Here is a 13350-nt window from a genome sequence, read left to right on the forward strand (position 1 = left end):
CATTTTTCTTTCTATTTCTTTTTATTTTTTATAATATATAACTAGGGTACGCATTTTAAATTTTACATTTTATTCAACTTCATGTATTGTTCACTGAAAAACCTCTTTAGGAGTGTTCAATAAAATTTTATCTTATCTTATCTTATCTTATCACGTGACCACGCGAAAAACGCAACAAAGCGTTGCCTCTTTGAAGTTTGCCGGTTTTCCTAACCAGTCCCCTCTACTAACTATGTTTGTACGTACTGTTCTTTTTATCTCCACTAGATACAGAGAAAAAGTCCATGTCATAGACTTAGCTAGCAGCTGGATCGATGGGTTGGCATTCAATGCTCTGCTTCACTCCTTCAAGTAAGTCACTTCGGTAGACCGTTAAATCAATTTATGTATTTTAAATTTAGCTGTGTGATGTTAGTACCAAGCGTTGCCATCTTTAGCGCAAACTTATCCTGGGTTTTGGTTAATTTGGCTCCATAAGATAACCTATCAAAACACTTTTTGAGTCACTTTTGCGGCAATAAGAAATGGTTAACAACTGCCAGAATCTGTAATTCTAATAGGACAACCAAGTTGTCTTCATTTTTCACGTTTTCAGTACCTGGGATTGAGGAGGGATTAATTATTTGGGCTTTGTAAATATATATGCTAGTGTAGATCATATTAAAACTAAAGTTGTCCGACGTTTCGATGCAGCTAACATCATTATCAAGTTAAAATGTTGTATCGCGGTGTGAATATAAATTAGTTTGTGGAAAATAATAGACATTTGCTGCATGGTAATGTAAATAGTTTCGCGCGGATGGAGCAAATGTCTATTATTTTCCACAAACTAATTTATGTTCACACCACGATAAAACATTTTACCTTGATAGTGATGTTAGCTACATCGAAACGTCGGACAACTTTAGTTTTAATATTTCTACTGAAGTTTTTCAGTAAACCGTTGATTATAGTGTAGATGAGACAGAAAAAATCTTTCACATAAGTCTTGCGACCGTCTACGAGATATCCCACCTAGAAGTGAATTTCTTATTTTAAAATATTTAACGTGCTTATAATGTGTTATCTTTCTCAATTTCTAGTCCCTCTCTGTTCGATTTTGATGCAATTAGTGCGGGTGAGAGCGAAAAACGTCTTACGCATGCGTTTAACCTGGCGACCACAACATACGGTGTGCCCTCTCTTTTCGAAACCAAAGGTAAGTATACGAGTGACATCATACTTTGAGAGAAAGAAACTTTGTTTTGTCGAGGCCAACCACTTTTGAGAGTCTTTAAAATAAGGTTGAAAATTGCTTTGTTCAATATCGAAGACCTTTAAGAAATAATCTGTCACTTATGGCAGATATTTGTTCATTTATTTTTATTACCTAAATTGTGAAACACTTTTATCATGTATCTCTATCTCCCCGTATATTTGACGTGAAATAAATTACCTTACCCTCACCTCACCTCACCTCACCTCACCTCACCTCACTTCACCTCACCTCACCTCACCTCACCTCACCTCACCTCACCTCACCTCACCTCACCTCACCTCACCTCACCTCACCTCACCTCACCTCACCTCACCTCACCTCACCTCACCTCACCTCACCTCACCTTACCTTACCTTACCTTACCTTACCTTACCTTACCTTACCTTACCTTACCTTACCTTACCTTACCTTACCTTACCTTACCTTACCTTACCTTACCTTACCTTTCCTAGGGTGGCAATTGCTGTGTAGCAGCTCCTGTGAGCTTGTAATTCAGCTTGTCCTCTAGTGTAGCAGGTTGCTACTGCTTTGGGGGTTAGGGTCATTGTTCCTGTTGTTTGTTCTATTGTTTGCTCGAATGGTAGCATGCCATTCACGTAAAATCTGACAAACAAAAGGTGGCATCCAACCCAGCAATAGTCGCCTCATGTTTCGGAATCGAAGTAATATCACATGAACTAATAACGTCATGTTTGCTTTCAAGATATTGGTTCGGACACGCCCGATAAAAATATGATAACGCTGTTCTTGTCGTATTTGTATCAATTCGTGGAGAAAGGGACAGGCTCCGTTGAAATTGTGAAGAAAGACGCAGCACTTGCCGAGGTTACAAGAAGGGTAAGTAACTAAAAAACAACTACTATTTACACAATTTCGTTGGTTAACAATAATTATTTAACTCAAAGATCTCTTTTATTATTATATATTTTCATTAGAGGTCACTATACTTTGTATCACGCAATAGCCATTTACGTTGATTTCAGTCTGTATCGGTACGAAACGAGTTTTACAAATATTTTTTATGCTGCTTATATCCATATAGTTTATGGATGAAAAAGTAGTCATTCTTTCCTTTTGGACTCCCATTGCTAGGAATATAAAGTCGAGACTTCTTCCACCCGATACGAGAGCTCACGATCAGGTGGCGCCACGTATGACGTAAAAAAGACAACCACAACACACGAAGAAAAGAATGATGGAGTCTTCTTTGACAGCAACACGGGCAACGAGGCGGCGGGTCAAGAACGAGTTCTTCATGTGTACGGCTTCCCTTCAGAGATTCAAATATCAGAGGTTGGTCAACAAAAAAACATTTCAAGTCTATCGCAAATTGTTTTCAGGGATGACAATAGTTTTGTTGTTGTTGTTGTTGTTGTTGTTGTTGTTTTGTTTTGTTTTTTATTATTATTGGGATGACAATGATAAATGTCGAAATGTATGTGCAAAGAAGGGGTTAAAACGTTAAAGAAAAATTAAAAAGTAAATTATCTTGGTTTTGTCTTGTACATTTCTAATGTGTTTTTTTCTTGTCCTTCCGACTAAAACGCTTGCAATTTGGAACATTCGCGTCAAAATATAAAAGTCGGAATTGCATGCTTTAAGTCTCGGATACTGTTTTGAGATAATAACTGAAATAATCTTGATCATTTCATTCAAATAGCATGTTCATGCAGCGAGAGCAAACGTGCCCTCTTTCATTTGAAATCTGTATGTTCAGTGCGTTCATGCCAAGTACTGCCGGTATGCTAAACTTCGCGAAGAACTTATTCAACACGAGCCTCTAACTGTCTCGTAACTGAGTTTTCAAAAAAAAATTAAAAAAGCCATGCTTACTCTTTAAATCCAATAACGAATGGCTTCGGCATTACAAAATATTTGTGATGAAGTCGCGGAAAATATACTCAGCAACCAACCATAGCTGTTTCCAAATTATTCCTTCTTTTTAATATTTTCAGCGAAAAGCTATTGTCGTGTCCCCGTTTCGAAAACCTACTGCCTCTAGTTCGTCCAGAAGTTCATCCACAGCTTCAAGTCCAACCTTCAAGGATTCGGATACCAAGGTACTCAACATCATGAATCATTAAATTGATTCTTCTTCTGCTGCTGCTGCTGCTGCTGCTGCTGCTGCTGCTGCTGCTGCTGCTGCTGCTGCTGCTGTTGTTCATGGCTGCTGCTGCTGCTACTACCACTTCGTTATATTTATTTTGCACCTTTTTTATTCTATGCACTTTTCGTTGTATGTTTCAGATCGAAAAATAACACGGTCATTTCATGACTCACGGCTTTTCAATTACATTTCACGCCGAAAGAAAAACATTTTAAACACGTTTCACGCCAGCCACATAATCGTAAAATCACGGTTCACGGAAATATCATTTACCACCACACCATCAATTGCTTGGAAATCCAGATCAAGCTAGCGGCCGGTGATTCGAGCCTGGTCACTGCCCATGTGTCGTGTTCATTTTATTTGTATTCTCGCAATTCCTCTATACACCAACTGAAGGTGTGTAACTAGCTATACCGGCGAATTGTTAGAGCAAACACTAAACACTGGGGGTAGCCTGCAATGAACAAGCTTCCTATCAGGGAGAAGTCCAAGTTACTTGGGTCGTGTTAGGACTGTGCCGGTCACATGGCTTGTGAACAGACTTCACTCACGTACCTCAAAAGCCGCTTTCATCCCGGCCGCATTTTTTGTTGCCCATTTTTTGTTGTTCAACTTCAAATTGATATATTTTGCATAAAATAAAGTTTGGAAGTGTTTACAATTTGAAAAAAAAAATCCGTTTTTCAATAGAGGACGTGTATTCTGATTGGTCCAGTAATCAACTCCCGATCCGAGTACATGGCCTCGTGCAATCGAGATAAATTAAGGGAATAACATAAATACTTAGATACGAGTTCAAGCCATTGTCTAGATCTGTGTGCAGGGAAGGATTTTTGGTCCTCGGTTCGAGGTGCATACAAGATGAAAACGGGCCTCTAAGCTACGATGGCATCATTTTCATGTGTATTCACATTTTGAGTGGACATGCTACAACAATCAATGATTATATCACTGCATGCATTTTACAGTTTTCCATCTCTTTACCACCTCATTTCACTATTGTAGGAGCTTAAAGAGGAACCTTTAAGGTTCACATCATCTCCTCAAACGTCAGCGAATTACGCGTACAGTGTAACCACAATACAACGAAGTATCACCACAACAGATGGTCATGTCACGTCCACTCAGACCACCAACACGGTATATGTTTGTTTAAAGGAGCTCTGTAACGATATTTAAGTCATTTTTCGAATGTACAATATTTCTTTATATTGGGAGAAAGTGAGGTTGAAAATCACTAAAGACTGAAGTGATCATTACCCTAAAATAAACAACAATTGTTACGACTGAGAAAGGTTAAGACAGATTGCGAACAACAAACTTGAAAAAAAATCTCATATGTGTCTGTTACGTAGCTCCTTTAATAAATATCTTCAATCACTTCATGATTTCTTCTTTCATTCTCACTCCCATAAATACGTCTCGTTTTTGTCAAATTTTATGAAACTGAAGTAAATTCTAGTGATAGCCATAAATTATTTCAAGACTAGCAACCCACCTAGCAGAGGGAGTAGTACTTTAGTTTTCTGTCGTACAGTTTTCAAGTAAGCACAGGAGCTAGGTTTATTGTACCCATGCAAGATATCGTGTACTCTCTACCCTTAAACCTCGACCTAACTTTACTTTTTCTAACAGGTTTCCTCTAAGGATGCACTCGGGGCCACAAAAGGGAAAACTGAAAAAGATAAAAAGGTACTACATACGGTTTTTTAATTATTGCGTAGTTTAAGAGAAATTGGATGATAAAGGATCTGTGGCACATTTGATTTCATGAATTGAAAAACTTATTTGGTTCTAATAGAACAAGGTGCGATAAATAAATAAAAAATCCCTATTCGTTGTAGTTTTAAACCAACGAAATTGTTCTTCGGTTTTGGTATCATTTTCTGTCAAGGCATGTTATAAGGTAGGATTCTGCAGTACACTTTGTAATACATGCGTACAAGTCAAGATTTAAAGTCACGGTCAAAAATTGAAATTAAACGTCTAAAGAATGGTCAATGACTTAAGGATATGAATAATCTGAACAGCCAAAAGTCGACTTTTGTCTGTTGTAGTTGATAAAATACATCCATTGATTGTATCTATGTAATGCAACCATTTTTAACTACAGGCACTTCAAGCTCTAGAGACAGATGGAGCAACGGTAACTGAAGTTAAGAAGGAAAAAAGAAAATACATGACGGTGGATGGTGGCGGTGGAAAGGAAAACGTTAGTAAAGAACAAGAAGCGGGCAAGAAACCTGTTAGTCGTACTAAGGATGAAACAGTCACACCGGAAAAGAAAAGCAAGGACGAGGAACTCAACAAAGCTAAAACGCCTGTATGTGTAGATAATTAAGACTCTGGTACAGTGGAACTTAGATTTAACGAACCTCCATATAACGAATTCCTCGGTATAACGAACGATATTCTTCAGCCTGCCAAAGCTACAGTAAAATGTATTAAACAGGACCTTGATATACGAAATCCTCGTTATAACGAACACAATCCAGAAGCCCAAACATAAATGCCAACACGCGACAAACGATGAATGCGAATCAGACCAACAAGGATCAATTCCCTTAATACTGTAGCAAGAGAACAAGATCAAATACATATGTCCATATTCATGTGTTATTTTCAAAATCGTTAACAGTATCTGGAGAAAAGCTGATTAACTCGATTAACTTTACCTCGACATGACGAACATCGAGGTTTTCGAGCCCTCGATATAACAAAACAAATTTTCTTGGACCCTTTTGTAACATAAAGAAATCCTCAGCTACAAGATTAGCAATAATTCTGGTCCAAATTTTATTTTGTGTGTGTGTGAACTCTGTGTAGCTTCAGGTATGTAGCGTGTTATTTCATCGCAAACATCTCTTTTCCAGGTTGCCAAAATATCAACTGGCAGCAGGGATGTATTGTTGGTGTCCACTGAGCGTATCTCAGGTGGAAGCACACCGAAGAGAACAAAACCTCCCGGGTCGCCATCTTGGCGTTCCATTAGCTCTGAAGAGAACGACGGACCAGCTTCAGATGTAAGCCCGGCTCAATACTTCCAATATAGCAAGGATGATTCAACTTCTCCCAGGTAAACCACAATATTAAGCTACAGGCGTGACCCTATACTGCCTAGAATGTGAGATGTATGCAGCATGCAACATGACTTATCCAATGAGCGCAATGCTGAAGTCCAAAAAAAATATGTCAAGCACTTGAGAGTGCGCACGTTAAATTATGATCGCCGGGATTATTAGTATCAGGAACTCTTTCAGTTTCCTAAGAACTCAAGTGCTGCACATATATACTTCCATTACTGACTTGCAGTTCATTCCCTAAACAAACTTCGCAGTGGGCTCATATTATTCTTGTGTTTACCCACCTTGTTATTTTTCTTTCCAACCTCAGTGTGCTTTCAAGGCTTTCACTTCTTCTATCTCCATTCAACTTATTGAACAATGTACAAATATTAAAGTAACTGTAAATGCAATAGAGCGGTTTTCACTTGAGTGTCGAAAGTAAATTGCGTTTGCTTTTGTTTTGCATTACTACGCTTAGTAATTGGCTTAAAAATCTCGCGCCACTTTCTCAGCCAATCAGAGCTAAAACCAAAACCAAACGTGACTCGCTCGCGCACGTTTTCCCGCGCTTCGTGCCAGCTTCATGTATTTGCTTCGAGTTTTGATTGGTTCCCTGGATTGTCTGTGTCCTTTGTGATTGGCCAGAGTAATTACTTTGGTTTTGGTTTTAGGACACTCAATTGAAAACTGCTCTAACGCGGTACATACAACATACAACTTACAACAACCATTAACCGCATACTGAGGATTGAATTTTCAGAACAATTATGTAGAAATGGAACAAGTAACGAATAAAACACAAATTGGCACGTGAGAGTATCGCAATAAAACTAGTTTAGTTTTGTCACTTCTCCGGTCAATTTTTTAAATAAAAATTCAAAACGAGCATGACGATGGAAAATTGTTTTGTCGAAAGATGAGGGCTATTTCCAATGTTATTTCATCCTGTCCAGCTTACATTATGCTTTCTAGATACTTGACACAAATTGAGATCAATTTGGAAGGAGAAAGAGAAAATATCGGGTAAGGAAAGGCTTTTGCTCAGTTTTCATACAGATCACAAGCACAAAGGCATGCACTGGCTGTGAAAAGGTTAATGCACTAATTCAGCGTTAACGACTAACGTGAAAACTGATTTTTGTCCATAACCAAGATCGTCCTTTCCCATCTGTAATCTTATGAGTTGATTTTTACTTACTCGTTAATCGAAACTCCATATCTGGAAATCTCGATCCGGACCAAGTATAGAAACGAGAAAGTAGTAAGTGCCACCACACAGTAGAGAAGGAATAATTAATTTAGCGCCCCGAGCGACGAATCGAATCTTTACGGTAAATAACCGAAACTAACTGTAGGTATCATCACTTAAACGGTAACTATTATGAAAACGAAAGCTGGAAAACGTGCAATTAAGGTGAGTCGGGCAAAATTAAACAAGATATATAAAACAAAACTACTATAACACATTAAATTTGTCCGAAAACATGCTGTGCTTTTGATTTATAAATTTCCTTTGTCGATATAATTTTTTCCGACATATCCCTGTGCTTTTGGGTGCACCTTTTAAAACAAGAGAAACTTGAAATATGTTTCTAGAATTAGACGAGTAGGGCGAAACTATTATCATTGCTTTATAAGCTAGTTCCAGTACTCTAGCTTGGATATTGAAGGCACTACTCAAGTTTTAATCTGTTTCGCGTTTCCTATATTCGGCACAGTCTACCGAACCCTTGGTGATTGAATTTCGTCTGCATTCATTTCTGGAAATAGATTTTCAGTTGTTCGTCGTTTAGTGGGGTACAGAGATCATCGTCCAAGATATCTATATGATAGGCCGCGAAGACTCGCACCAGGTCAAGATTTCTTGCTATGGACATCACGTAACCACTAACGAATTTTCACTTCCACAGAATTGCAAATAATCCAATTCACTTTTATAATGTAATGTTTTGAAATGCACCAACCAACTGCAATGTAACCTTGTGTAACAAGGCTAATCGCATGGCTGGCAAGATCACAGGAAGGTCGACATTCCGAAGATTTGAACAAGTTTACAACTGGATCTTATAAAGCATGGTTATAATGTTTGTGCAATTTCTATAGCTCTACAAGTTTCGTGGATCATCTAAAGAGGAAGTTAGATGGAGTGGATCAGAGACTGTTTGATCTGGAATACAGTTCAAAGCACTCAGACAAAGATTCCATGGACTTGAAGACTACTAAGAATGCTTTGGATCAACACAAGGTTAACCTAACCCTTTGTTATTGTTGTTGTTGTTGTTGTCAATGTTGATGATGATGTTGATTTTGATATTAATGTTTATTGCTGATCTTTTGCTTGTTTGCTCGTTTGTTTGTTTGTTTGTTCCCTTGTTTTATTTCAGTTTAGTTTAACTAAAAAAATTCACTTCTCAATTATTCAATCTCAGGTAACTACGACCCCATAGGCGTGTATCGCGTTGAAAGAAATATTTTTTTTTCATTGACACCAAAAGTACCAACACATCGGCCACTATTTAAATGACAGCTGACAATTATACCCACAACAGCAATCATCACCATTACCATCTTTAAACTCTTGCTATTCAGAAATATTTCCAAAACGCTTTTGGCGAAAGTAGGTATAAAGATAGACGTTAACGATAAATACGTTCTCAATCCAAATTTTTCAGGGTTTTTTTAATATTTGGCTCATACCTTCATCAAAGTGAATCAATCTTTGCTTTTATGTTCATTAGGAGATACTGTTTGAGCTGGAGTCGGTCGAGTCGCAGACATATGATGTATTGGAGGAAGGAAGGAACCTGGTAAATGAGAAATACTTTGACCATCCACATGAAGAGTACTTCAGTGACAGAATGGATGCAACAGAAGGCAAACTGAAAAGGCTCGAGGATAACCTCAACAAGGAACACCAGAGGTACAGTTGTTAAAAAATGGGAGTAAAAGTTGACACAATACTAATAATAATAATAATAATAATAATAATAATAATTTTTTGGGTGCATTAAAAAAAATCAATGCTCTTACATTACTTTGCAAAATATAGATTAAAAAAGATAAGATTAAAAAATTATGTTATGAAGTTTCGTTTACTGCAACCTTCTTCAGCTTAAAAAATGTAAATTACTAACGATGCCCCTGAAGTTCTATGAGTAAAAATTCTAATGTAAAAAAATATGTAGAATAAACCCTTTTCTTAGAACGTTCATTACCACATTTATTGTTTATTTTTAATTTTATTCATAAAGCACCAGGGCCGCTGTAAGTAATATACATTTCTTTAAGTTACTTATTGGCTGAAGAAGAAAATAAAAAATGCAGCAATAACTGAAAGATCCAAACATATCTTTTTAATCAGCGTCAACTTTTTAACCCATTTTCAACCATCCCTGGCAATAAACCAAATATTTTTAATTGCTTTATCCTTGTGCACCACAGACCTCCTTCAATGACCTGATAAAGGCACATCTGCAAAGCCAATTCATGAAGCATGTGAATAACAATTTTTATAATTAGTTAATATGAGTCAATTTTAAATATGTAAATAGTAATTTTTATTTTTATTTTTTGTTATCTATTTTTCGTTCTCGGAAATATTAGCTGTCAAGCTACTCTAAATTCGAGTTTAAATAAAGTTTTATTATTATTATTATTATTATTATTATTATTATTATTATTATTATTATTATTATTACAAGTGAAACCGGTAAAAACAATATATAATTATATATTCCATAGAAAACCGGAAAATGTGAAAAGGTTAAAAAAATAGATTAGTCTGTATAAATCTGCAGCTTACTTATATAAGTAAATGCTTACATTGTACGCTTCCAGAAAATTCGATACTCACCCCAAGGATGATCAATGGAAATTCCGAAGGGGAGGGAGGGCACAATAGCCCAGATTTTTAAAATAAAGTATGAAGCTAAACTAAAAATTCCAGGGGGTCGGAAGGGTCCATCCTTGGGGTAGGTATGGATATTTTTGGAACCACACATTATAATTAAACTGCCATTAAGGTCTGGACACACTAGGCGACACGTCGCGGCGACAGTCGCCTAGTGTGACATGCGACAAACTATGTCGCTGCAACAGAATTTTGTCCCTGCGACGTGTTGCACGAATTCAAACTGGTTTGAGAGCGCGTCATGTATTTTCGCCATATTGAATATGGAAAACTAGTTTGCATTCCCACTCTTCCAAATTCGCTGTTTGTGCACCAAACAAACACCTTGTTGCAACGACTTAGTTGTAAGCAGTACACATGGAGCGACTTGTCTCCGCGACCTGTCAAGTCGCATAAGTTGTCCCGACCTTTACACTATTGAAGACACTTTAGCCTCAGTGCGCTAGAGTAAATTTATGGTCTGCGATAATAATTTTGTAAATTCTCTGTAATTTCATTATTTTTTATTAAAACTAAGGAGCAATTGAAGAATACCCCGTCATTATTCATCTGCTCCCGTGGTCCACAGTCCGCAGTGAAATGTTTTTGTTAAGTTATATTTCACTCATAACGCAGTCCGCAGTCATAAAGTCCATTGATCAAAATTGAATTAAATTGTTATAATTGCCTGCCACCGCGGTCCACAGTCCCATAGTGTTTTACTTGAAAATTATACAAAGTCTGCTAATCCCCTGCCACCGGGGCCCATAGTCCCGTAGTCGATTCTAAGAAATGCTAGTAAATGTTATAATCGCCTGCCACCTCGGTCCGCAGTCCCGTAGTGGATTTCAGAACAGTAGATATCCTGAACACAATATAAAGGCTAACCGCAAGCAACCTAATCGCAGTCCGTAGTGTACCCAGAATTCTTCATGTTAACAATATATAGTGTTGCCCTTACAAATATAGATAGCTTACCGTGAACAGGCTAACCAAAGTGCATATTAGGCTCACCGAAATGAATAAGTAGGCCTCTCTAAACACAAAACATTCTGTCCCATATGTTCACTATGGGACTGCGGACCACAGTGACAGACAAGAAATGCGTGACTATGCAGTGGCAGGCAATCTAAACACCAAACTTTTGGTGTCGGACTGTGGACTGCGGTGACATTAAAATCAGTTCAGCATGCAATTTTGATATTTGTATGGTGACTGCAGACTGTGGTGGCAGTCATTTCAGTTATGCAAAAAAAGTGCCTGGGTAATCTACAATCATGCCAAAACAAAATAGTTTTGTCATGAACCCAGAATGGTTTCAAAACTTACATGTAATAAAGTGTCAGTATTCACATGTAGCTTTATTGGGTTCTGGGATGTTCATATTACATAAATAGCTATAAAATAATGTCACTAAAGTATATTCAGGTTTAAACTGGCAACATGTGGGAATCAATCATGTGACAATTTTATTACATTAACACAATGTGTATTTTTGAGTTCATTTTGACTAAGTCAGTAAGAGGAATGTCATTGCACTCTTCAAGTCACCTGAAAATAGAAACAAAACAAACAAAAACTGTTTATTTTGATGAAATTGCTATTTTTCCAGCATGCAGACTGTATAATTATTAAATGGCTTTTTTCAGTGTGTGAAAAAAAAAACTGACTGCTTTCATTTTGGGCTAGTGGATTCAATAATGTTTTCCACTTGCTAGATAGCCAAATGACATTTATGGATTTTTATTTTGTGATGTTGATCTTTCCAGAGAAATATGGGACTTTGGGCAAGCATATAATGGTTTCACAGTCTACCTGGGTCAGGCCAGGAAGAAATCAATTTTCTTGGCACCCTTCCTTTTATTAATCATAACTTTGCAAAAAAAAATGTCAGTCTTCATTTGATTATGTTGTGGTTTAATTTTATCCCTGGTTTAAAATTTTTCAAACCAGTTTGATTTTTATTTTCTATTGTCTCATATTCATTATCATAATCTGAAACAAAAGGAAATAAAAAGCAAGAAAATCCCACAAATTACAACAAAATGCAAAAGAAACGTCAATCTATGTCTGGCAATACAATGCACATCATGGAAAGATACAAATTTAAACTTCAGAAATGGTCTCATTTATTTCTTTGCGGCCGGAAATGACCACATGGTCAATATTTTGACAAACATTTCCTCACGTATAAATAATTAAAGGATGCGATTCTTATTAAATTGAAGTAGCTTAACATTCAGATGACAAATATAAATAGGAATTACATGCCTCGACGAACTGAGTGACATTACTATGACACTATCGCCTCAAAATCTAAGTTTTAGTACGATTCTATCTTTAGCACTTTTATAAATCTTCACATGAACGCCGAAGACATAAGCTTAAGCCAGTCTTCAAAATGAAATTATAGTACAATGAGAAACGCTTACCTGAAGGGACCTCAGGTCATCACTGATTAATAAGTCTCTGTTAGAAATGTTTGTGCGAAAAGCTTCCACCGTTTCTCCTCATTCCATATTCTTCTCCAGTATCGGGAATACAAATCAAGGATATCGAATACTCTTTGTTTCGGGACTCGTGATCGCGCCAAGAAGAAAGAACATTGACAAAACTATCCTATAGAACTCGAAATTGCAAAATCAAAACACTAATCGATCGACGCCATTTTGAAAATGCGCCCGCAATACGGACCGCGGGGAATCCGCAAGGAGGGGGGGGGGGGGGGGGCACAGCTAAAACTCTCCCCAAGCGCCACTCCTTTATCTGAAAGAAATTACGTTCAACTTCGCCCAAAGCAATAACAATGAAAACAAACTGATAACGCTATAATAAAGAGGATACACTCAAGCCTTTGGCAAAATTTTCTTTTATTTCAAATGCAAATGGTCGTTAAGTAGGAAGCCAACAAACTTTTCAATTGTATTTTTTACTGCCGTACTTTTTCACGAAAAAGTAATAATGGCCATTTTTCAAAACACTATTTAAAAAACTACAACTTTGCTCAAAAAAATCCTAAGAGAGAGGT

At 37.1% G+C, this 13350-nt stretch overlaps 1 protein-coding gene and 1 long non-coding RNA gene across 2 annotated transcripts; one reads left to right on the plus strand and one right to left on the minus strand.

The window, feature by feature from the left end:
- Positions 1 to 267: 267 nt before the first annotated feature.
- Positions 268 to 9366, plus strand: LOC144640073 (uncharacterized; the record flags this gene model as incomplete). The annotated part of the gene is made up of 12 exons (XM_078499296.1): positions 268 to 351; positions 1083 to 1198; positions 1962 to 2095; positions 2351 to 2551; positions 3214 to 3318; positions 4374 to 4508; positions 5004 to 5060; positions 5482 to 5691; positions 6242 to 6444; positions 7406 to 7456; positions 8537 to 8678; positions 9172 to 9366. Coding segments are annotated over 12 exons (1633 nt in total), but the record flags the coding sequence as incomplete, so codon positions are not given.
- Positions 9367 to 10472: 1106 nt separating this feature from the next.
- On the minus strand, positions 10473 to 11336 carry LOC144640074 (uncharacterized). The gene is made up of 2 exons (XR_013568277.1): positions 10948 to 11336; positions 10473 to 10785 (listed from the first exon to the last, which is right to left on the minus strand). It is a non-coding gene; the product is annotated as an uncharacterized LOC144640074 (long non-coding RNA).
- Positions 11337 to 13350: the final 2014 nt, after the last annotated feature.

This window comes from Oculina patagonica, unplaced genomic scaffold (assembly GCF_052425735.1).
Source record: "Oculina patagonica isolate OP01 unplaced genomic scaffold, crgOcupat unplaced178, whole genome shotgun sequence".
Lineage (NCBI taxonomy): Eukaryota > Metazoa > Cnidaria > Anthozoa > Scleractinia > Oculinidae > Oculina > Oculina patagonica.